General features: G+C 41.1%; 1 protein-coding gene across 8 annotated transcripts in view; it reads right to left on the bottom strand.

Moving 5' to 3' along the window:
* PCSK5 (proprotein convertase subtilisin/kexin type 5) overlaps positions 1-23,099 on the bottom strand; it is a 416,215-nt gene that overhangs the window by 186,047 nt on the left and 207,069 nt on the right. For all 8 annotated transcript variants that reach the window (XM_059656934.1, XM_059656933.1, XM_059656935.1 and 5 more), the window contains exon 10: positions 14,505-14,608. In XM_059656934.1, the coding sequence (XP_059512917.1) occupies positions 14,505-14,608 (104 nt within the window). The remainder of the gene's footprint in view (positions 1-14,504; positions 14,609-23,099) is intronic.

The following is a 23,099-nucleotide window of genomic DNA, read 5'->3' as shown; positions in this document are numbered from 1 at the left end:
GTGAGTGCATCACAGGCTGGATATCAGTGCTCAATGGCAGTCATATTACACAATCCTACACATTTCCTGCAATTTTTAGCCATCTCCTCGGATTTTTTCGTCATATGTGGCTGACATTCAGTGGGGGCTTTAGGCTTTTAAGATGCATAATATTAGAAACTAAGATGGCGGCATAGATAAACACCGGGAAATTGCTGCTTCCCACAACAATTGATAAATGCATCAAAAACACAAGCCGGACTCATCCAGAACTACAGGAGAGCTGGTTGAGTGTAAATTCTACAACTAGAAGGAAACAAAAGCATACTGAGAGCCAGAGGAGCTGCGGAGGTGGAGTGCAGAGGTACGGGGGCTCGCGCGCGCGGAAAGGGTCTGGCACCTGAGGACACGGCTGTCTTTTTGAATCCGGAGGGAGACACAAGCTCCCGACGGCTCTGAAATCCGGCTCCGGGAAGTCTCTGGGGACCCAGGACTCATACGGGGAGAAACTGGTCTCTCTGGCAGCGGGCAAGCTTGAGGGCAGCTTTCCCTCAGAGGTGCTTGCAGCCATTGCCGGGACACTGGGACTCGCGACTCCTTAGGGCGGGGCTGAGGCTCCGCCATAGCTGCTTCCTCCGCCCTTTGATTCCTTGAGACCCCGCCCCGCCCAGGCTGTGGCAGAGGCTTTTGCATATGAATGCCCCGGCCATTTGCGACCTGTAATTACCTAACTGCAGCCCGGCCAGATAGACCCAGAGCTTCCAAGAGAAGGCCCAAGGCCCCACAGCAGCTTGCACTGCTACACAGCTGAGCATCATCAGGGCACTTCCAAACTCCAAAAAAAGGAAGGGGAATCTGCAGTTCTCTTCGTAGTTCCTGCTGTGTAACCTCAGGCAGAGGCTAAATTAGCACATCCTTAGATCCAAGAGCCACTGTACCCAGTGGTCATAGGGGGACCATCCAGATCACAACTCCTCAGATCCATAAGGGACACACTCAGGGTGCAGTCTCAGTGAGCACCAAAGCCCCACTGAAGCAAGTCTTGCCCCAGAAGGGTGTCTCCAGCACAGAAGTTCTCCCACTGCGGACACAGCTGATTCTCACTGCCAATTGGCCTGGAGGTCAATTCCTCCCAGTGAGCCTACAACAACCAAGGCATAGCTACAACAAGACTGTGCACAAAGCCCATAAGGGGCTGCACCAAGAGTGTCCACCTCAGGTAACTGGGGAGGCTGAGCCACTGGGCCCTACAGGACACCTAGCACACAAAGCCATTCTATCAACACAGGGAAGCAGCCAAAATGCGGAGACAAAGAAACAGGTCACAAATGGCAGAAACGGAGGAAAGCAAACGACTGGATATAGAGTTCAAGGCCACGTTTATAAGGTTTTTCAAGAATTTTATGGAAACCGCGGATAAATTTAATGAGTCCCTCAATAAGTATAGTGAGACCATGGAGGACATGAAAAAGGACCAACTAGAAATTAAGCATACACTGACTGAAATAAAGAATAATTTACAGAGATCCAACAGCAGACAAGAGGATCCCAAGAATCAAGTCAAAGATTTGAAATACAAAGAAACAAAAAATACCCAACTGAAAAAGAAAAAGGAAAAGAGATTCCAAAAATATGAAGATAGTGTAAGGAGCCTCTGGGACAACTTCAAGTGTACCAACATCAGAATTATAGGGGTACCAGAAGAAGAGAGAGGGCAAGATATTGAAAACCTATTTGAAGAAATAATGACAGAAAACTTCCCCCACCTGGTGAAAGAAATAGACTTACAAGTCCAGGAAGCGCAGAGAACCCCAAACAAAAGGAATCCAAAGAGGACCACGCCAAGACACATCATAATTAAAATGCCAAGAGCAAAAGACAAAGAGAGAATCTTAAAAGCAGCAAGAGAAAGAAACTCAGTTACCTACAAGGGAGTACCCATACGACTGTCAGCTGATTTCTCAACAGAAACCATGCAGGCCAGAAGAGAGTGGCAAGAAATATTCAAAGTGATGAATAGCAAGAACCTGCAACCAAGATTACTTTATCCAGCAAAGCTATCATTCAGAATAGAAGGTCAGATAAAGAGCTTCACGGATAAGAAAAAGCTAAAGGAGTTCATCACCACCAAACCAGCATTATATGAAATGCTGAAAGGTATTCTTTAAGAAGAGGAAGAAGAAAAAGGAACTCTTACCATTTGCCACAGCATGGATGGAACTGGAGAGCGGATAAATACCACATGATCTCACTCATTTGTGGAATATAATGAACAACATAATAAAAAAAAAGATGCACAATATTGAATTCTAGAACAAAGCTGGACATCTATCTTTTGCCTTGACTCTGAAGATACTTCTGAGGGTAAAAGATGAAAAGAAGCCAATGATTTCCAGACAAAACCACCTCAAACACTATATTAAGAAAGTACACACATTGTAGCCTCTAGTGGGTTCAAAAAAGCAGTGCTGTCTTCTAGGACTATAGACAACAATAAGTGTGCTTCAAGGCCAAGAAAGAATAGCTACGCAAACCTTCAACAAGAGAGAAAGTCATTCATAAACTGGAAACGCTTTTGTCACACTACCGGCAATAGTCTTACAGCAACTCAAGAGGTTCACCAGAATTATGTTGCTTGCTTTCTCTAAATCTCTGCATGGTCGCTTGGCTAATACAAAGACCGCAACTGTACATGAAAAAGAATTCAAATATGGGAAGTGAAGTAGCTTCCTGAAGGTCATGGTGAACAATAACAACTGGCAAAAAGACTGCGGTCAAAGGAAATTTGGGGAGCCTCTTCAAAGAACCATTTCTGACCTGACGTTTTTCAAGAAGCAATATTGACACCACACCCTTTGCCTGGGTTTATTAAAAAGCAATTTCAAAAAGCATTTCTTTTTCTTTGGAAAAAAAAGAATCTAGCAAAGATGATTATATATCCAACCCTGTAACTCTCATTTAGAAGGAGGCCAAGAGATGATAAAAATTTTCATTGAATGTCACAGCCCTTAAGTCAGAAATACACAACTACAAACCAAGATAATATAAAATGATCAGTGCAAGAGAATTTTCATCCATTTTAGCAAATCAGTGTCTTATATACATGTCATGTGGTAGGACATAGCGTAAAACCACTGGATTCACACCATCAGTTTAAGAAAGAAAACTCTGACATCAGACAAGCAAGTAGAATCAACTTGTTTGAAAGTCATTACTACAACCCAACTCACTTTCTCAAAACCACTGCAGTGGCTCCAAAATGTTTTTTAAACCAAAAGAGAATGCCTAATTCTAGGATTCAAGTAGCTTTGCTGTCAGTTCTTTTCAATTACTTACTTTTTTTTTTAAATATTTTTTTTTATTGATTTCAGAGAGGAAGAGAGAGGGAGAGAGAGAGAGAGAGAGAGATAAAAACTCAATGATGAGAAAGAATCATTGATTGGTTGCCTCCTTCCTGCATGCCTCCCACCCCAGGCATGTGCCTGAAAATGAATCAAACTGTGAGCTCCTGGTGCATAGGTTGACGCTCAGATGTTCTCAACCACTGAGCCACACCAACCGGGCTTGTAAATTCCTTTCCTTATCACACTATACCTGCTCTTTTTGCACACTGAACTCTCTTTTCCCTCACCCTGACTGTTGCTTTTGCCATAGCTGTCTCATCCAGTTTTAATCCCCAAACCTCCAAGAAATGCAAATCCACAAAATCTGTTTAAACTGAGTAAATGCTCTTGAAACTATTTAGGACAAGCTTCGGTTCCCAACAGTAACTCAAAGTTCTCAAAAATCTTCCACTCTTTTAGGTGTATGCATATTTATGACCTAGGTCATGTATGTGATATTAATGTAACTCATTAATGAACAGCTGGCTATGTTTTCTCCAATACTCTGGAGCCCATTGATTGTTTATTGAAATCTAAGCAGTATTACAGGAAAAAAAACAATAACAGAGAACACAATGAAGGAAATTAACCCTTAACCACAATCATCAGCTAGAATCATTGACAAATGTAAACTATAACCCAGATCAGATAAGAGACCACAAAGATGAGAATAGAAGTGTTCCAAGAAATGTGAGATATAGTAGCATATCTAATATTTGAAAGTAACAGGGAGCTAGTTTCATTTCTAAGCTATACACAGCATGTTAATGGCCATGACTCATATATACATATACTCAATTTTTATCATATAAAAATCTTAACAGAATAGTAACTGTTTATTAATCTAATACTGTTATGTGAGAATGATGCATGACAATGTAGATGATAATTTTACCTTAGTGCATACTAGGTTAAATTCTGTATAGGATACCATTTTCCTCATTCTTCCCTTTGTCCATGCCATGCCAGCAAGGATGGCCTCTTAGCTTTTCCTTGACCCAGCCGGTGTCTATGCTGTACTCGGGCCTGCAATGCTCTACATCTGGCTAGCCATTCGGATTGCTTCCTTGCGCCTCAGGGTCTCTGTTAAACAGAGGGCCCTTTGCTCACTGTCTGATATTTAAAAAGTTGTAATTTGTCCACACAAATTGTTCATACGAGTTTTACAACAACCCCAAACTGGAAACAAATCCAACCATGAAAAAGCAAATACACAAATTGGGGTATAGTCCAATTATTAAATACCATCCTATTTAATAAAGAGCTAATATGCAAATGGTCATCACACTTTCACGCCCTCCACCCTGGCACTGGGGCCAGGGGACCTGAGGCTGTGCCCCCCGCCCTTCAGGGCTTGATGGGGGTGGGGCTGGCCAAGTATGGGTCTCACGTGATTTCAAGGTGCATGCGGGTGGGCGGGGACTTGACTCTGGGTCCCATGGCATGCCCCAGACTCTGACAGGAGGGAGATTTTGAAATATATTTTACTTATTTTCTTTCATCTCTGATACTTCTATTATAAAGAAAGTGCAAATAGCAATCTACACTAATAAAAGAGAAAAATGGTAATTGGCATACGACGATACCCTTTTCATTGGCTAATCAGGGCTATATGCAAATTAACTGCCAACTATGATTGGCAGTTAACTGCCAACTAAGATTGGCAGTTAACTGCCAACTAAGATTGGCAGTTAACTGCCAACAAGGTGGCGGTTAATTTGCATATGTAGGCACAATGCAGGGAGGCGAAAGGGAAAGCAGGAAGAAGCCCCCTGCCATTGACAGTGATCGGAAACCCAGGGGGGAGCTAAGAGCTGGGGGGCAGGGCAAAGGAGGCCCTGGGGCCGCCTTTGCCCTGCCCCCCAGCCATGATCGGAGAATCAGGCACCTTTGCCGCCCTGGCCAGTGAGAGCAGGAAGTAGGGGTGGAGCCAGCGATGGGAGCTGGACACGGTCGAAGCTGGCAGTCCCAGGAGCTAGGGGTCCCTTGCCTGGGCCTAAAGCGGAGCCCACGATCGCAGGGCCGCTGCAGCTGCGGGTCCCCGCTGCCCGAGCCGGACGCCTAGGCCAGAGGCGTTAGGCCTGGGCAGGGGCGGGGCCTGCAACCGCGGGGAGCTGGGGGTCCCCTGCCCAGGCCTGACACCTCTGCCAGAGGCCTCAGGCCTGGTCAAGGGGCCGATCCGGTGATTGGTGATCGGAGGGTGATGAGGGTCAACTCCTCTGGTCGAGGCATCAGGCCTGGGCTGGGGGCTGAGCCGGGGATTGGGGGGATATGATGGTCCCTTGCCCAGGCCTGAAGCCTGGGTCAGAGGCGTCAGGCTTGGGCGGGGGGTGGAGCAAGCGATCAGAGGGAGATGGGAGTCCCCTGCCCAGGCATGATTCCTGGGCCAGAGGCCTCAGGCCTGGGCGGGGGCCAGAGCCAGTGATCGGGGGGAGATGGGGGTCCCCTGTCCAAGCCTGACACCTCTGGCGGAGGCGTCAGGCCTGGGCAAGGGGCCCATCAGGCGATCGGAGGGTGATGGGGGTCAATGCCTGAGGGCTCCCAGTATGTGAGAGGGGGCAGGCTGGGCTGAGGGACACTCCCCCCCCCCCCCACACACACCCAGTGCACGAATTTCGTGCACCGGGCCCCTAGTATTAAAATATTTCCCCTAATTAATTCCCTTTTAATGTGCACGAATTTTGTGCACCAGGCCACTAGTTTAACATTAAAAAGGAATGAACCCCTCATATACCTAATGACATGGATAAACCTTAAAAATAATATATGGAGAAAAAGAAGCCAGTTTTAAATCATTCTACTTATATAAAAGTCTACAAAAGACAACCTAATCTATAGTGACAAAAAGTACACCTGGTTGCATAGGGTGGGGGTTGTGGGAGCTAAGGGATGAGAAAGGAGCACAAAAGAACTTTCTGGGTGACAGAAATGTTCTATACTTTGTGGTGATGGTTACACGGATGCATACATTTGTATGCTTAAAATGATGTTTTTTATTATATGTAAATTTACTTCAATAAAGGTGATTAAGAATGTATATAGATTAACCAGATAAATTTGTTCATAAAGCTAAGATTCAATTCCAAGTGTATGACTTAGGAGTCCTTGCTCTGAAATACTATGCTGAGTTTTTGTTTTAAATACATGCAAAACCTCTGGATTTATTTTGATCATCAGTTTATTTTGTTCCCAGAGACACTGAAGCTTGCAACAGATTGATGAATTTTAGAGGGAAGGGGGGTGGCAGGAAGAGATTAACCAAAGAATTTATATGCATATATATGTAACCCATGGACAGACAACAGTGGGGTGAAGGCCTGGGAAGGGGGCGTGAGCAGGTAGAGGAGGTCAATAGGAGAAAAAAGGGGACATGTGCAATACTTCCAACAATAAAGATAAATAAATAAAAATAAATACATACAAAACCTCAAATAAGAAAATGATTGCTAAAAGTGTCTATAAGAGAATGAGTGTGTGTGTGTGTGTGTGTATTTTGATAAGACTATCCTGCTTTAAATTCTTTGTGGGTATCTTATTTTGGAACTGGACTCAGAATCCAGTTATTAGTGATTCAAAGGAATCCATTTCATTACTCATAGTCAGTACACATTTTTTGACCTGAAACAGCACTGGCCCTCATTGGTCACCCTCTGTATCAGTGGGCTTAGAGCTTGATGAGTTTTATCTTTGCCTAAAATATCAAGATTTGCTACCATTAAGAAGAGTCAAGTTCACTTGCTGAAAGAATTTTTTAAATACCTGGGAAGTCCAGCCTCACTAGAATTTGTAAAACTGAGTGATCACACGAAAAGAGACATCAATTTTCTGTAAGTGTACAGGCTATTGCATATTGTAAAAAATCACATTTTACACTCACAGCTTTTATACTGTATGTTAGTGACTAGAGAGTTGATAGGATGTTGATAACTGCAATCAGTTCAGATTTCTATCATTAATTCCTATGTTGAAGACACTGATTACAACTTTTAAGATTTAGTAGGTCGAATTCAAGGTGACATTTAAACATTAAAACTAATTTTCAAAAAAGAATACATATATATAATTGTGCTTGACATGTGGTTATAGTCACTGATATATGATTATGAGATAAACGAGTATTAACAAAGATTAGTGATAATTTTATTACAAAATCCTTAATACATTTTCTCTAGCCCACTCAAGGTAATTTAATTATCTTCAACCCCAAACAGCTTTCTAACAACAGAGTTTGCATCTTTATCCCCATTTCGGGGAGCAGACAGTTGTGGTGTCTTCAAATATACTTCTAAGACTCATGTTCGGTGTTTCCCATTTTCAAAGCAATTCTCATTCAACTCAGCCTTCTCATCATGTTACCCACATTCTAAAAAACCAAGTACAAAAACTCCCATTAGCTCCCATCAAAGGCCAAAGAAAATACCAATAATGGACTCTCTACTGGAATCTAATGGTTCTTAAGACCATGGCAAAACCGCAAAACTACTCCAAATGTTACTCTCTTCATTAACCAATTATATCTGGTATAGAGGTAGCAGTCAAATAGTGCAAAAGTCATTTTCATTCTAGTTTGTGTGTGAAACCACATGCAAATTTACATATAAAATTATGTACTTGGGGATGAAAAAAGACAATAAAACAAAACATCCCAAAGTGTAACAAACCTACCACTATCGTTCAAAGACCAGCATAGAGAAAACAACGATTCTCATTTGTAGAAAATATGTCTAAACCTCACATATCTGAAGGCATGAGCTGAACACAGATGGGGCAAGTGGGCATTTTGGATACGAGACAAGATGAAGCAAAGTCAAGCTGTTTGCTGCCAGGGCATCTGTATCCCTCTCCTACGTAGATGTTTACGTGAACTGCCCACCAGGAAAAAGGACAAAGGTGGAATCTCTAAATAATGTGAGGCTCGAATCTTTTTTGTAACTGAGCAAGAAGATAAGCTCATTCTTCCCCCAAAAGGCCTGAGGTGACCTCTGAAAATGGTTCCTATTCACTAGACCCAGAAAACCCCAAGAAATCATGCAAATTAAGAGGCTCAAATCTTCGTGTTCACTTTAAGAACACTCGTGAAACTGCCCAGGCCTTAAAGGGTATGCATATTGAAAAAGCCACCAAAGTATCTGAAGGACGTCATTATAATGGTGGAGTTGGTAGGTGTGCCCAGGCAAAACAGTGGGGCTGGATACAGGGTCGGTGGCCCAAAAAGAGTGCTGAATGCTTGCTGCACATGCCGAAAAATGCCGAGAGCAATGCTGAACTTAGGGTTAGATGTAGACTCTCTGGCCATTGAGCACATTCAGGTGAACAAAGCTCCCAAGATGCGGCATAGAACCGACACAGCCCATGGGCGGATTAACCCACACCTGAGCCCTCCCTGCCACATGGACATGATTCTTACTGAACAAGAGCAGACTATTCCTAAACCAGAAGAGGAGGTTTCACAGAAGAAAAAGATATCCCAGAAGAAACTGAAGAAACAAAAACTTATGGCTGGGAGGAAATTCAGCATAAAATCTAATAAAAGTAAAAAAAAAAAGGAGGAGGGGGGGGGAGGGGGAGGAGGAGAAAAGCTCATATATACAATGGTCAATAAGTACAAAAATGAATGGTCTTAAGTTAATACATAGTAAATGAGTATGAGTGCATAGAGCATGGTATGAAACGAAATCTTGAAGGAAACAGGTTGCATTTCCAGTGAGCAAATTTTATTAGGTAGAATCAAAAGCATTTACCCTCTCCCCCCTTTTCTTTGCATTACATAAGAGAGGAACTAAGGGCTCATTTCTGCAAATGAGACTAGGGCTGGAGTGAGGCATCTGATTCTCCCTCAGCTCTGACACTGAGCAGATGGGTAGCATTTCACCTTGACCTTTCTCCAAAAACATGATGTGCAGATCACCCATTAAGGCCCATTATGTGGCTTTAATCATAGCTACCAACATCATATCAACATTCGAGGCAGCGAAGATGACATAGTATTTATAGAGTGAAAGAATAAAATGTAGCTTAGCTTTACCCTTCCAAGCGGTAACACATCAAATATCGCTTTATACACCCAAACCACATTTCAAAATCTTTAGTTTCAACGCACGGCATGCTTAATGGTTACAGCACTTCTAACTATTTTTAATGTGCTACAAACTTATTTTACAAACTAGTTACAAAGCAAGACAGGTAGGTATTAAAAATGTATCGGAACATCTTACAATTACCAGCCCTACCAGTGCAAATAAAATGATGGCAACGAAAGGTAATAAAGGTTATTAAAAGTTAAGGCCTTGGAGGCTAAGAAGTCATGTTAGACTGTCAATTGTTTTCCCATGGTAGGAAATCAGTTAGAAAATTAAAAAAAAATCTAGTAGTTTAGTTGTGGTCAAAGAAAGAGTCAGTGGGGATGGGGAGGTTTCAGCAACATGCTGGTAGAAAAAAAGAGACTTACATAGTCTGGGAGGGCAGTGAAATGGAAGGCGTGGTAACCTCGCTCACTTAGTTGTCATTGTTGATTTTCAATGACATTTTTTTCATTCTTTCGCCTAGTAAAGATGACAGAAGGTCCTAATTTATTATCTGACGTCTATTCCTGCTCCTAGATTTAAGAGCATTTAGCTGTATACAGTCATATAATCCAAATACAGACACTTTGAAAAAAACTAAAGCACGGATGTTGCACGCATTCAATTATAATTATAACTGTATCCGCAAACCAGAGATAAGGATGGGGTTGGGGTGGGGGGTGGTGAGAGTCAGCTCACAGCCTAGGTGATTGGGGGAGAGAGGGACCCTCTGATTAAAGCAGTAGAAAGAAGGGGGTAGATTACCACAAATAGCTAAGTTCTTCCTGAAATAATACTAGCTACGCATTCTTGAAGAATGCAGAATTAAAGTCCTCAGCATGGCTCTACATATCCAATGTACACACACAGAGCTGGTCCAAACGGCCATCACACGTCACAGTGGTGTCTACATTAGACGCTTTGTGCCGCTGAGGTTAGGATACATTTTATATGATGGGAAAACTACAGTCGACAATTAACATGACCTGGTAGGTCACTGGGGCTTGACTGGAGGGGAAAAAAAAGGAGCAGTGCCAGTCCGTTTCTGTATGTGAATCCTCCCACGGCCGGATCAGATCAGGCAACATCAAGGCCAGATTAGATGGAGCCACGTCACGGGGCCTCTGACACTTCCTTCTACTTCATTGAGCCTGGGTTGGGCTAGCATGCTGAAGGTGCTCAGGAGATAGTTATGAATAAATAAACTAAGGGACCACATAAGTTAAACTCTATGAAGAAAACCACCCAGGTAACAAAAGCCCTCGTTTCTACAGCTGATTTGTACATTTTAAGGAGCACAAGGGAGTAGGGAAAGGAAAGAAAAAAACAGAAAAGACTTTTCATCAGAGGAAAGGGAAGGGAACAAAGGCAAAAAAATAATACTGCGGGAAAAGCCACACCTAACAATTAAATGCCAAGTCATCTCCTGGCATTGCAAATGCTGGTCAGTAGCAAAACACTGGAATTTGGAGTTTAGTTCTGCAGTGGTGCCTATCACATCTGTTCATCTGGTCTCACACAAATACTTTCCCATTCTCATGCATAATCTCAAGTATATTCTTTAACAGGTGCATGATACTTATTTATTCCATTTATTTTTTAAAAAACTACATCCAGAGGGCATTTAATGTCAAAAGGTGTCTGAAACTTAGCTAGAACAATCAAATTAGTGTTTAGTCAGTTTCTATAGGTATGTATTCACTGTTCTATGCTTATTTTGAAAACCAAATCCTCAAAAATAAATAACACACTCATCTCATCTATACTCTAACAGGTAGTTGATAATAATAATAATAATAATAGTTATTATTATTACTAAAGAAGCAGCAGGATAGAATAATTGTTCCGTTAAAATGGTTAAAAATTAAGGTACCATCAGCGTAATACATGGCTGCCACCTCGCTCCCTTTGCTGTGAACACTCACTGCAGGATTGTTTATAGAGGGCGCCTACAGCGAAAGCACAGAGAAAGGAGGATGAGGTTTCGTGCACCTGGTTCATCAGTACGCAACTCCAGGGCAAAGCCTCTCCGAGAAACACATACACGAATTGGTTGAGAGCCACAATTTTCACTTTTGCAAGGCCAACCTCCTGAATGAGAGCCTGCCCATGCCAGTCATCAGGAAGCCAGCGGCTGCTTCTGGGGGGAATCTTGTCCATTTTCCAAGTCCCAACCCACACGAGTAACGATGGATCGAGTCTGCCTCGGGGAGAGGCCTCAACAACCTACATCATCTGTTCTCTGCCTCGCAGGGCCCACATACGGGTATGTCTGAAGAAATGTGAGAACTCTGTGTGAAATGGACTTGGCAGTGTTTGGTAAGAGGTTACTCTTTCGGGTGTTCCCTTCTCTACAGTTACCAGCGATAAGTAAGATTCTCAAGTTTATCGATGGCGAGACCCCAAACCAAATTGGTTTCTACTCTGAGCTGCTTTGATGAGAGGGAAATTCTGATGTTGATACTGACTGTACCTACTGTAGAAGAACACCTACCAAGCAGTTTGTGAAATTATTCTCATTTAAAAAAAAAACAAAGTGAAATTGCCCAATATGGCACAAAAGTAAGCCCGGGGCAGCACAGGTGTTTTGCAGTCCATTTCAGGCACATCCCACTGGGCGTCGGGACTGAGTGCTTGGGAAGAGGGAGAGCACCCGGGGCCACACGCTTCTGTTTGGAGGCAACTTCCCTTTTCTTGTCTAAGGAGGAATGTTTGGCCATGTGTTCCTGCTAAGGAAGGTCGGAAGAGCCGGCTGACCTAATTTAAAATACGAGCTCTCGCTGAGCTCTTGTTGCACGGACCTCTTCCAAGAATTAGCTATTTTTTTTGTTTTTTGTTCGTTCAGTTCTTATTTCATAAGAAGTCAGCCCATCTTTCTCCAGTCCTAGTGACCTGCATTCTCTCCTTCCCCCAAGCACATGGCTTCCCCTGCTAGCCTCTGTCTTAATCACTTTTATTTGTGGGACACTAGGGAGGGAATGGTAATGCTTAGAGTAGGAAAGAAAATCACTCCTTTTTTTTTTTTTGGAAAAATTCTTCTTATTATGATCATGTTTAGATGAAATATGGGGCTTGCCATCAACAAAATTACAAAACAATTCCACTGGGAGTCCAGACCGTTCAGGGTAATTCATCTATGAAAAAGCGAACTTTAATTGTTACTCTTGGCAGCAAGCTAAGAAGAGAGTGAAATATTATACTAAATATTGCCACGTGCAATAGTAGAATGCTCTCTCCTCCCTGCCAGGAATAGTGGACAGCCCCCTTCAGAATCGGGTTTGGATCTGGAGATTTAGTCTAAATCCTCCGTTTCCCCCTTTCCAAAACCAACAGAGGTTTTCAAAAGAGTTGCGTTTTTTATTAGAACCATTTGCTCTTTCTAAGTTGCCAAAAAGGAATAAGTAAAACTAAGACTTTTATTTGGGCTAAAGTTGATTCCTCAGCTTCGTGGAGGTCAATGTACTTAGTCTGTGAACTTTCTGCTGAGAAGTTCATTGCAGTGTTGAACCAGCCAAGCTTAAGTTTTGGTCCCTCCCCGCCCGTCCCCACCCCCACGCCCCCATCCCCACCCAACTCTACCCTCCAGCCTCATGGATTTATATAGTAGGAGTTGGGAGCATGTGGAAGCTAATCAAATGAAACAAACAAGTGGCAAAATAACTGAATTTCAAGAACAATAGAAATTTAAAGTATTACAATTGCTATTTGGGGATCGAGTGTTCTGATTTGGGCTTCCGAGAATGTGACCCCGACAAGTACAACTTTTTAGATTAAAAGCTCATTGAACACTGCTGTGTTATATAGTTTATAAGCATGGAAAGGTATTCGATAATACTCAGAAACAAAGGGATATTCTTTTTCTAAAAACAGAGGGAAGTCTTCAGTGAAGATGTTAATCAAACAACTATTTTATATGGACTGCCTGCCTGGTATATTTATAGGTGTTGGCTAAGCATGAGACAATAACAAGCTATTTGCACATAATTTTTAAATTACATTTCCAGCATGAATATTTGCATACATTGGGTATAATTCACTAAGGCCATATTAAAATCATATGTAAGATAACATATGTATAATATTATTCAGCTTCTAAAATGGTTAAGTCGCAGAAGTTAGGGCCCAGAAAAATTAAATGATTTGTCCAGGATTATTTAGCATGCAACCAATGATCTGAAGACCAAAAGCTCAATTTTCAAGTACATATTTCCTATGCTATGAAATGTTTTTCATCCATAGGAATATATCATGATAATAAGATTATTTGAAAGTAAATTTAAGTCAAAGATATGACAAAGAGTAATCTTTGTTGAACTTAAGTTAATGGATTAAAACTGAGGTCATCTGAAACGTCAGTAAATTGAGTAAACTTTAGGACATCTGCTTTACCCAATTATTTCCGTTTTGTTATAATATGTTATGAATGACAACAAACACAATGGCTACCATTGATAAGACAGTTTGAGGAAACTATAATCTCTATCAGTCATAGGGAAAATACTTAGCTCTTAAATATATTATGCACAATTTCATACAGACTGCACATTATAAAGTTTCATAAGAACTTTTAGTTTATATAAAGTAATGCTTTAGAAGTATGCCTGTTTTACTGTTTGCAGAAGTTGCAAAAAACAAAACAAAACAAAAACAAAATGTATAGAAAGCATGACCCAGCAACTAATAGTACTGCAGTCAACAAAATATACCAATTATTATTTAAGAGAAGGTAAATAACTACAGAAGGTGAGGACTTTTAAATACATTATTACAAATAGCACTCAGATAATCAATCTCAGAAAATAAACCAATCAGGAGCCCCATAGGTGACTATACTTGGGAGTTGGTTATCTTTTAAGAAATTAACATATGATGTGGGAAGCCAAGGACATCTGCCTTATGTGTATTTTTTTTTAAAAAAAAAAGAATCTGCCTTTGATTTATCAAAAGATCTAGCTCTCCATGTGTTAGCACACAATTGAAAGTTTCTTTTGAGGCATTCTAGTTCCTGCTCTCCTTTTAATATGGGGGGGGGGGGAAGAAAAATATTTTGCCTGTGACAGAATATGAAAGAAGTTCTCACCCTTAAAACCAGCAGCATTGGTTTTCCAGTCATTAGCGTTCAAATGTCCTGCACGGGAAGTCCTGACAATAACATGCTGCACGTCTCTCCAGGTCAGAAACGGACTGGGGAAAGACAAGGTAAGAATCATTGTACCAAAAAAAAAGAAAAAGATGGGGGAAGCAGAGTCACAAGCAAATTTAAAAAGCAAAAGCAAAATGGCAAAGTACTAAAAACAAAGGGTCAGCGATTTGGGTTTGGGCTAAGCAAATGCCAAATGCTGCTCTTGTTCTCAACATGGAGAAGGGACATTCGTCTGAGGGAGGCAGATCATGTAACCTTAAATATATAATGAATAGTGTGGGATTAGCCAGTGTAATTTCATTTTGAAAAGGGGGAGGATTTCCAGTTTCCTCAACAAAACGGCTCCCAATTCTGGCCCTGCTGTCCTTTTTGTAAAAGCTCGCAACATCATTGGGAAATTACACTAAGCTCATGTCAAAACTGAAGGCCTCGGGAACATCCCTTGTTCAGATGTAGATCCGGGCAATTGCTTTGTAATCTAACAAAGAACTTAGCAACGTTTAACACTCTGCACGCATATGTGGGATATGGAAAAACGGTCAACGAAAACCAACAAATCCCCACTTTCAGCCTCTTAAAAAAAGAGAATGCGGTACAAGGGCCCAACACTGGGTTCCAAGTCACAGACAGCGATGGGGGGATTCTGAATTTGCAATAAGTAGTTATAATATGAAATTATTGGGTACCTATTTCTCATGGCTCTCAGCACTGAAAAGGACAACAACTATCGAATAAAAGATACTTTCTTTGGAGAACTGCAATGCTAATCTAAACACACAGCAAACAAATCCAAATACATAGTCACAGACTTTTGTTCTTTTGTGAAGAATACGGAAATTCTGGATGGCCTCTGACTCAGTGCATGCATGGAATTCTAATCGGGACACTTGTTCAATTTAGTCTTGAATGTGAGATATGACAATCTCTTAAGTAGGAAATACAATCATTATCTTGCAACTTGTGCAGTTATTTTCTTTCTTGTCCACCACCGTCATTTCAGAAGGATATTTGCAAAGGGTGAGTCAGCACATTTGGGCAAGGGAGACAATGACTCACTGCCTTCCTTGAGGTGTGACAGGGGCCCATGGCAGACTCTGTGCCCTGTCACGTGCACACGGGTGAACACTGGCATGTCCTAGGGAGCAGGAGAGTCTGGTATCTTACTTGCAGCTAATTTTCTTTTTATTTATTTAATTTTTCAATTACGGTTGACATTCAATATTTATATTAGTGTCAGGTGCACAGCACAGTGGTGAGACAATTATATAATTTAACAAAGTGATTAACCCCAATAATTCAACTGTACCTAATTTTCAATGCTTCACTTTATACTATAGTTTTCCCACCACAGCCACCACATACACGTTTTTGTGGGTGGTCTCCTAACGAGAGGGAGCCCAATGTTCAGATTCCGGCTCCTTCCTTTCCTTCCGATGTGAAACTGACTTCCCAAAGTTTCCCCACTTAGAATGTGGATGCTAATGTCTGCTTTACTTCATCGTACCGACTGAATCAAAGTAATGCCAAGTACTTAACCTATTTTTCTAGTGCATAAGAAGTACAGAAGAAGTGGTAGGCAGTACAATGTTTTGCTAAATTACGAACCACAGCTCCTACTTGGTGGCTTGAAAATGAAAAATACTGGAAGATGAAAGTCCTACAGAGGTCTGATGCCTATTTTTTATGACCTCTGATTACAAATGAAAGGCAAGTTATGACTCTCATTTTCAAAGTTTTCAGAGGGGGCAAGATTGGATCTAGACTATTTTGTAAGGTTGCATTAACAAAAGAACCCAATATTAAGGAAATTAAAACCCAACCACATGAATTTTTAAAATATGCGAGCAATGCAAACATAATCACTGCGTTTTGTTTTAATACAATACTCGTTAGGAACCAATTTAGAGCCCGATAAGGCAGGAAGCTCTGAAGAAAGGGAGGGAGGCTGTGTGATGCATCCCTGGAAGCAGGGGAGTTTTGCTTCTAAACCAAATAGCACGCTTTGGCCCTCTGCTGACGAATACGGAATCCACAGACTAATTCAGTAGACTTAATGCACCACTGCAAGGAAAATTAGGAAATGAATGAAGGGGCAATTCTGAATGTTAGTCTCAACATAAGATGTTCTAGCTCTGCCTGAGAAGTGATGCCAATCTCCTCTTTCCCGGTGTAGTTACTGGGTGAGGGGCTAAAGCAACAACAACAAAAGCTCAGTCTGGATAAACATTCCAGCACTTATTTATGGAAAAGCAGAATCCGTGAAAATGTTTTTATTTTCTCATGAGCAAATGGCAAGACACCTAAAATTATACTAGAATTTGACAAACATGTCTAGATCAACCTAGTGATTTTCAAATAATATTTAACGCACAGTTAAAACTTCCATATTCTAAATCTTATCCTTTGGGGGAACAAGAGAAGAGAAATAAGTTTCTCACATTACCCTCTGCACCAAGGCAAGCATCCTCAGAAATATGAAGTACAAGGTTTTGACTCTTGGGAACCTGAGCACTAAAAATATAATAATAGTAACAGGACAGGGAAACTGTATTTTGTACCCTAAGCAGGCAGACTTGGGGAGCCTTCTGCATTCAACTCAGCCTGAAGAAATGAGTTACTTGCTCTCATACTGAGTTGCAAAAGCTAGTTCTTCTCGAAGTGCTTACAATTAGAGGGAAGAAATTAGCTTCAGGAAATTGGAACTACACAGGGAACGAAGCAGGCATTTAGAAAATCCTACTCAGAAATGATTTAATTTCTGCAGAGACCATACAACTTCAGAAATGATTTAATTTAAAAATTTCCTGAATTTCACCAAAATAAAGTGAGGAAGATAATATGGAAAACCAGCGGATTTGGACTCAGTGGTTTCTCTACCTGTGGAAGGGTAACCAGCCCAGGCAAAGGCCATCAGGGAATCTGCTATCCTGAGAGAACTTTTATTGGTGGAGAATTCTGATTCGCGTTTTATAACCCATGCATAGTTATGCTCACAGGGATCACGTAGAGGCAAAGAAGTCCAACTATCAGACATCTGGTAAACCACAGACAGAGTGAAAGCAGAGAAGTGCCAGGAAGTGTGCAGTTCACAGTAGTAGTGTAGGACCCCCTAGCCCTGGGCTCACGCTTCACTGGCTTCTAAAAACCAAGACCCCTTGCACCTCCAAGAACAGGAAGACTGAGCACCAAGAGCTTTGGGGCCAGCAATGAGAGGCTACAAGTCTAACCAACATGTTGAAAAAGAACAAGTTTCTCTCAGCCCTGAGTATGGTAACTACTGTCTCATAAGAAGTCACAAGCAGTAATGCCACACGTCTCTCATGTTTCTTCTTGGACTTACTGCAAATTACCCGTGAATGATAATATACACAAAAAAGGGTAACATTTATAACTGCCTGTACATGTGACCTTTCAAGGCAATAAAACACACATAATTTTATGGGGAGTCTTGTATAGGTAATCTTATCCTGTTAGGAAGTTTTGCATCCTTTAAGGACCTTGTAATAATAACCAACATTTAGTAAGCACTTGGTCAGGTCCAGGTACTGCATGTGGGTCTGTGCATTACTATAGTATAATTTGAAAAAATTTTATCATATAAGTAAACTTTTATTCCCATTTCATAGATGACAAAACTGAGGTTTTGAGCTACACACAGTAACTCAAGTAGGAACAGGTAGTAAGTGGTAGCGCTGTAATTCAAACAAGCTATACTTGGCCCCAGAGCGTATGCTATCAGTCACTATTTAACACCATCTCCAGATGGACCCACACAGGTGAAACTGACATACACACCGTGGTTTGTCAGATGGGTCTTTGACAACTGGATCAGGAAGCCAAGTGTGGTATATCATGTTCCCATGGCCACACCCTTTTTGTACCCACAATGTCTCTCTCTCTCTACTCACTTGTCTAATTTTTACCACAGAATTCAGGAGATCCTTGAGTCTTAATTTCACTTTAAGGTTCCAACAGCCCAACATGAGCACACCCCATCAAGGGTAAACAGACAGATATAAAGTGAGGAAAAATCATCTTATTTTAAAAATATAATATTTCATTCTTATACCATGTCATACCATTATTCCATTATTTCCTAATGTACTGTTGTGACCTTGTCACCTTGCCTGACAAGCTCACAGTTTGATGTGGTTTTACAGCCTGGTCAGGGAACTTCAACTGAACCTCATCCCAAAGCCCTTCTAGTTTCCAGCTGCAGAAACAGGGTAATTGAGGATGTTCACACTGCCTGTTTTCATTACATTTTTGCTCTGAGCAGTTCACAGTATTTCATGGGTCCATCAGTGGGTTTAGAAGAAGTAGGTCTATCCTAAAAGAGATATTCTATCTAGCTCTTTTTGTTGGGTTTCTAAGTATCACTGCTAACATTTAAATTTTAAAAAAAATTCACTCCCTAAGAGTTTCCCCAGACAATTCTGCACATGTGTGAGTGCTGGAAATAAAACTGTACTTGGTGGCCCTTAAAAACAAGGACCAATACTGAATCTTGAGTGACTGACTCACCTGCATTAACCAAAAAAAAACAAAAACAAAAAAACCCACACACACACAAAAAAACAAACAAAACAAAAACAAAAACTAACCTTCCCCTCACTGCCCCCTCCCCACCAATGGTTTTATAAACATAAGCATTTAAGGGGCAATTGAGAAAAAGGACAACATAATTACATCTTAGTACAGAAAATGAATTTATCAACAACAAACGGAATGACAGCAATTCCTGATACTGAAACTGTTTCCTAAACAGGACAATCTGCATTAAATACAAGAGTGATTCTGCCTAATGCAATGATGGGCAATTGCGTGGACCAGAGCTGTGGGGAAATTGCATGACCAATCAGCGGTCATCCAAATATCCAACTTACTAAGTGTTCAAGAAAATATCTAAGACAAAACCAGTATCCTTTTATGTTTCTTAAGACTGTGTAAAATAGAAGTGGGAACAAGTAGCCAGAAAAATGATATCATTGTAGAGACACTAAATAAGTCACTATTTATGGAAAAAGAATTGGTGGTGAGCTGGAACAACACAGATGAGGTAGAAGGTGTTTAAAGCATGCTGAGATTGGTAAGAGCATTATTCTGGCTGTAGCCAGTGCATGCCAATGATGATTCAAGAATGATATGTGGACCATCCCACAGAGGAAACCAATCTTCTCTTGTTGGTTAATGAAGACCCGGAAAGGACTGTCATTCCCAGTGTGAGCAGGAGTAGATATTGCTAATGGGAGTGCATTTGTTTTGTTCTGGGTTCTATATTAATCCAAAAGTTCCAGGACTAAAGTGGGGCTGTAGTAACAGAAAACACAGGTAACAATACCTCCAGGTTTAGAAATGTGACTTGTAATGGGTATCACTGGACACCTACAAAGGACCCTTTTGCTTTTTTGTTTCTGTTTTTTTTGTTTTGTTTTGTTATTTAAATACATTTTATTGATTTTTTACAGAGAAGAAGGGAGAGAGATAGAGAGTTAGAAACATCGATGAGAGAGAAACATCGATCAGCTGCCTCCTGCACACCTCCCACTGGGGATGTGCCCGCAACCCAGGTACATGCCCTTGACCGGAATCGAACCTGGGACCCTTCAGTCCGCAGGCCGACGCTCTATCCACTGAGCCAAACCGGGTTCGGCTTTTGTTTCTGTTTTGTTGTTGTTGTAGACTGTCCAGCACTTGGCATGAAGAAATATGCAATTTTAAACTAACTGACCTGGGTCTATAAGACGACACTGTCACTCTCATTATTTCTATTTCTCATTTAAATCTGTTCTCAAAATAATAATAAATGGAGTCTCTACTCACATGAGAATGGTGTAATTCTGCACGAGAGTCAGGAAGACGAGTTAAATCAGGACCTGCTACCACATAGTCCTGTAACTCTGGGCAATTTACTGAATCTCCCTGGGACTCAGTTTTCTCAACTGAAATGTGGAGACACCCTATAAAATGGTTGCGAGAATTTCAGGGAATAAAGTGCCAGGCACACATAGGCTCCCAAAGACAACAGTCATTATGACTTACCGAAATGAATAACTTTTCATCTCAGAATTGGAAGGACCATTTCTGAATTTATACTAGCCTTTGACGAATCCCTACTTAATTACGCTTTCTTCTATGCTCCTAAACTTTAGTAGTATGTTTTTTTTAGCTTCTGTAACACACGAACAAAAATAGCATTTTCAACACCTTGGTATAGGTTTGTTTAGTGAAATAATAATGCTGCTAAGATCTGTCAGAAAGATAGGTGTTAAAAAGCCAGTGGCGTACGTGGGAAGCTGACTGGCTGAGGAAGAAACTGTGTGTACCCATTGCAACAAGTCCTCTGCTTGTGGCAGAGCCTCCCACTTGACGGCGGTCCCTGATGTGAGGTAGAGGATGGAGAGGGAGAGATGGTCTTTGGTTTGATAGCGGAGTGCTTTATGGCACCACATATTACAACGAGGACTTCGTGCCTAATTATGCACATCACTGAACTGCCGCCCGACGGAAATGTTTTTGAAACTTCTACACAGTTCAGGGATTCGCAGAGTTGAAGCCTTGGCTGTATGTCTGTTATTACTATTATTCTAAATCACGTTTTCCTTTTTTAATAGTTGATACAAAGAATTAAAATAATGTTTTTCTACACACTTATCAAAGCATATTTTTAAACAAGGATTTTCAATATTCTGCTTTAATTTTAAACTTTTAAATGAAAATCACTAAGCATTTTGGATTCTAGAATTTTAAGTAAATGTTATTCTATTTAGAAACTCCTGGTTTATTATGTCAACTCTGAATAGTCTTTCTAATTAGACATCAATAGTAACAAAAATATATTTTTTTAAATTACAGGTTGTACATACACACACACGCATTCACACACATGCAGAGGAAAAGATTGACTAAGATTAAGAGAAGACAATGACAAAAATATGGCTGATGTGACTGGAATGAGAAAATAATTTTTAACTGTGACACATTTTACATTAAGAAAACAAAGCTGGCTTGTCACTTCAAGGAAAGAAGAGGGGGGAGGATTAACAACCTCCCCCCCAAAAAAATCCACCTCAGCTCTGTTTCTCTGTCTGTGTCCTGAATTAAAGACTGAAGATATTCATTGGCTAAAAAAAGCAGGCACATAGTTCTCTACTGGACAAGTCTCCCTTTTATATTTTCAAGGCAGCCACAGATTAATTCTGGTATCTCTCCCATCCCTGTTTTCAGAGTCTCAACTCCAGAAAGTATGGCAGGAAATAAGGGGCAAATTCCAGTGTTCTTTTTCATTGTCTCTCCTACTCTGTACGTTGAGATGCCGAAATCATGTTTTCCCAAACACCCTGATAGTGAGTGATTGGATGCACAGGAGACAGAGTTCTGACCAATAAAACACAAGTGGAACTCTTCTGGGCATTTCTGAGAAAGCCTCTGTGTTCCTGCTTTAGGGACTGCCTAACCCTCCTTCATCCTTTCCTTCTTCCTGTTACCTGAAGGTGGCTACGAGGGCTGGAGCTGCAGCAGCCATCAAGAAAAGATGAAGAGAATGTCATAGACGCTGGCATCGATAGCCTTGAGCTTCTGAACCAACACCTTGATTTGGGGATTTCCTGTTGTACCAGCCACACCTTCTTGCTATTGAATGTAATTCCTCAAAGATGTATTTCCAAAAATACGGAGTATTAGTTAGTATTTATTGAATGTACCAGGCATACTGTGAGAAGTACTCTATATTCGTTATTTCATTAATTTCTCATGACAATTTTGTGAGGAACTATTATTACTTTCATTACCAATATAAGGACCACCAAAGCACAGAAAGTTTAATGATGCCATTCAGGGTCACATGACGAGCAAGAGCTGGAACTAGCCACGGGCAGTCTGACTGCGGAGCCCTAGCTCTGAGCACTGCCACTGTCTTGTACTAGAGGGGCCGCAGAGGGAAGTCAGGTTAGCAGCGCTTTATGAACCGGCCCACAAACCTCCAGCTTTGATAGTAGGATAGGAAGTGATACCATCCTCACCCACCAGATTCATTGTGGAGGGATGTCTGCCAGGATCTCCATCATCCCACCCCCTCCAACGGCAGAGGTGCGTAGATCTGTGCTTGGAGGCTGAGCAGAGCAGGGACAGCACCACACAGTGTATGATGCCAGAGTTTCTCATTGAGAATGAATAATTGAAAAGAATAAAAAAGCCAAAATTGGAGACAAAGGAAGAAAGAAAGGAAGAAAGAAAGGAAGAAAAGGGAAAAACATATAAAAGGAGAGTACAAAGGACAGGAGAAAAAAGGCAAGAAAAAGAAAAAGAGAGGACAGCAGAGAAGAAAAACAACAATACTGTAGAGCCTATGGAAAGAAGAATGCAGAAAAAAGCAGTACATCAATAAATAAAGCAAGCTGAGATGGCAAACTGGAAGCCGAGAGAAAGGAAGAGTACAAGGACTGTACGGTGGTATTAGCAAAAGCAACGTTTGCATTGGAGAAAGTATACTGATACGGGTATGGATATTGTGGAATTGATATTGTGGAAAAT

Source organism: Myotis daubentonii, chromosome 11 (assembly GCF_963259705.1).
Source record: "Myotis daubentonii chromosome 11, mMyoDau2.1, whole genome shotgun sequence".
NCBI lineage: Eukaryota > Metazoa > Chordata > Mammalia > Chiroptera > Vespertilionidae > Myotis > Myotis daubentonii.
Note: the sequence above shows the minus strand (reverse complement) of the source record. Positions and strands in the feature narration are given on the sequence as shown.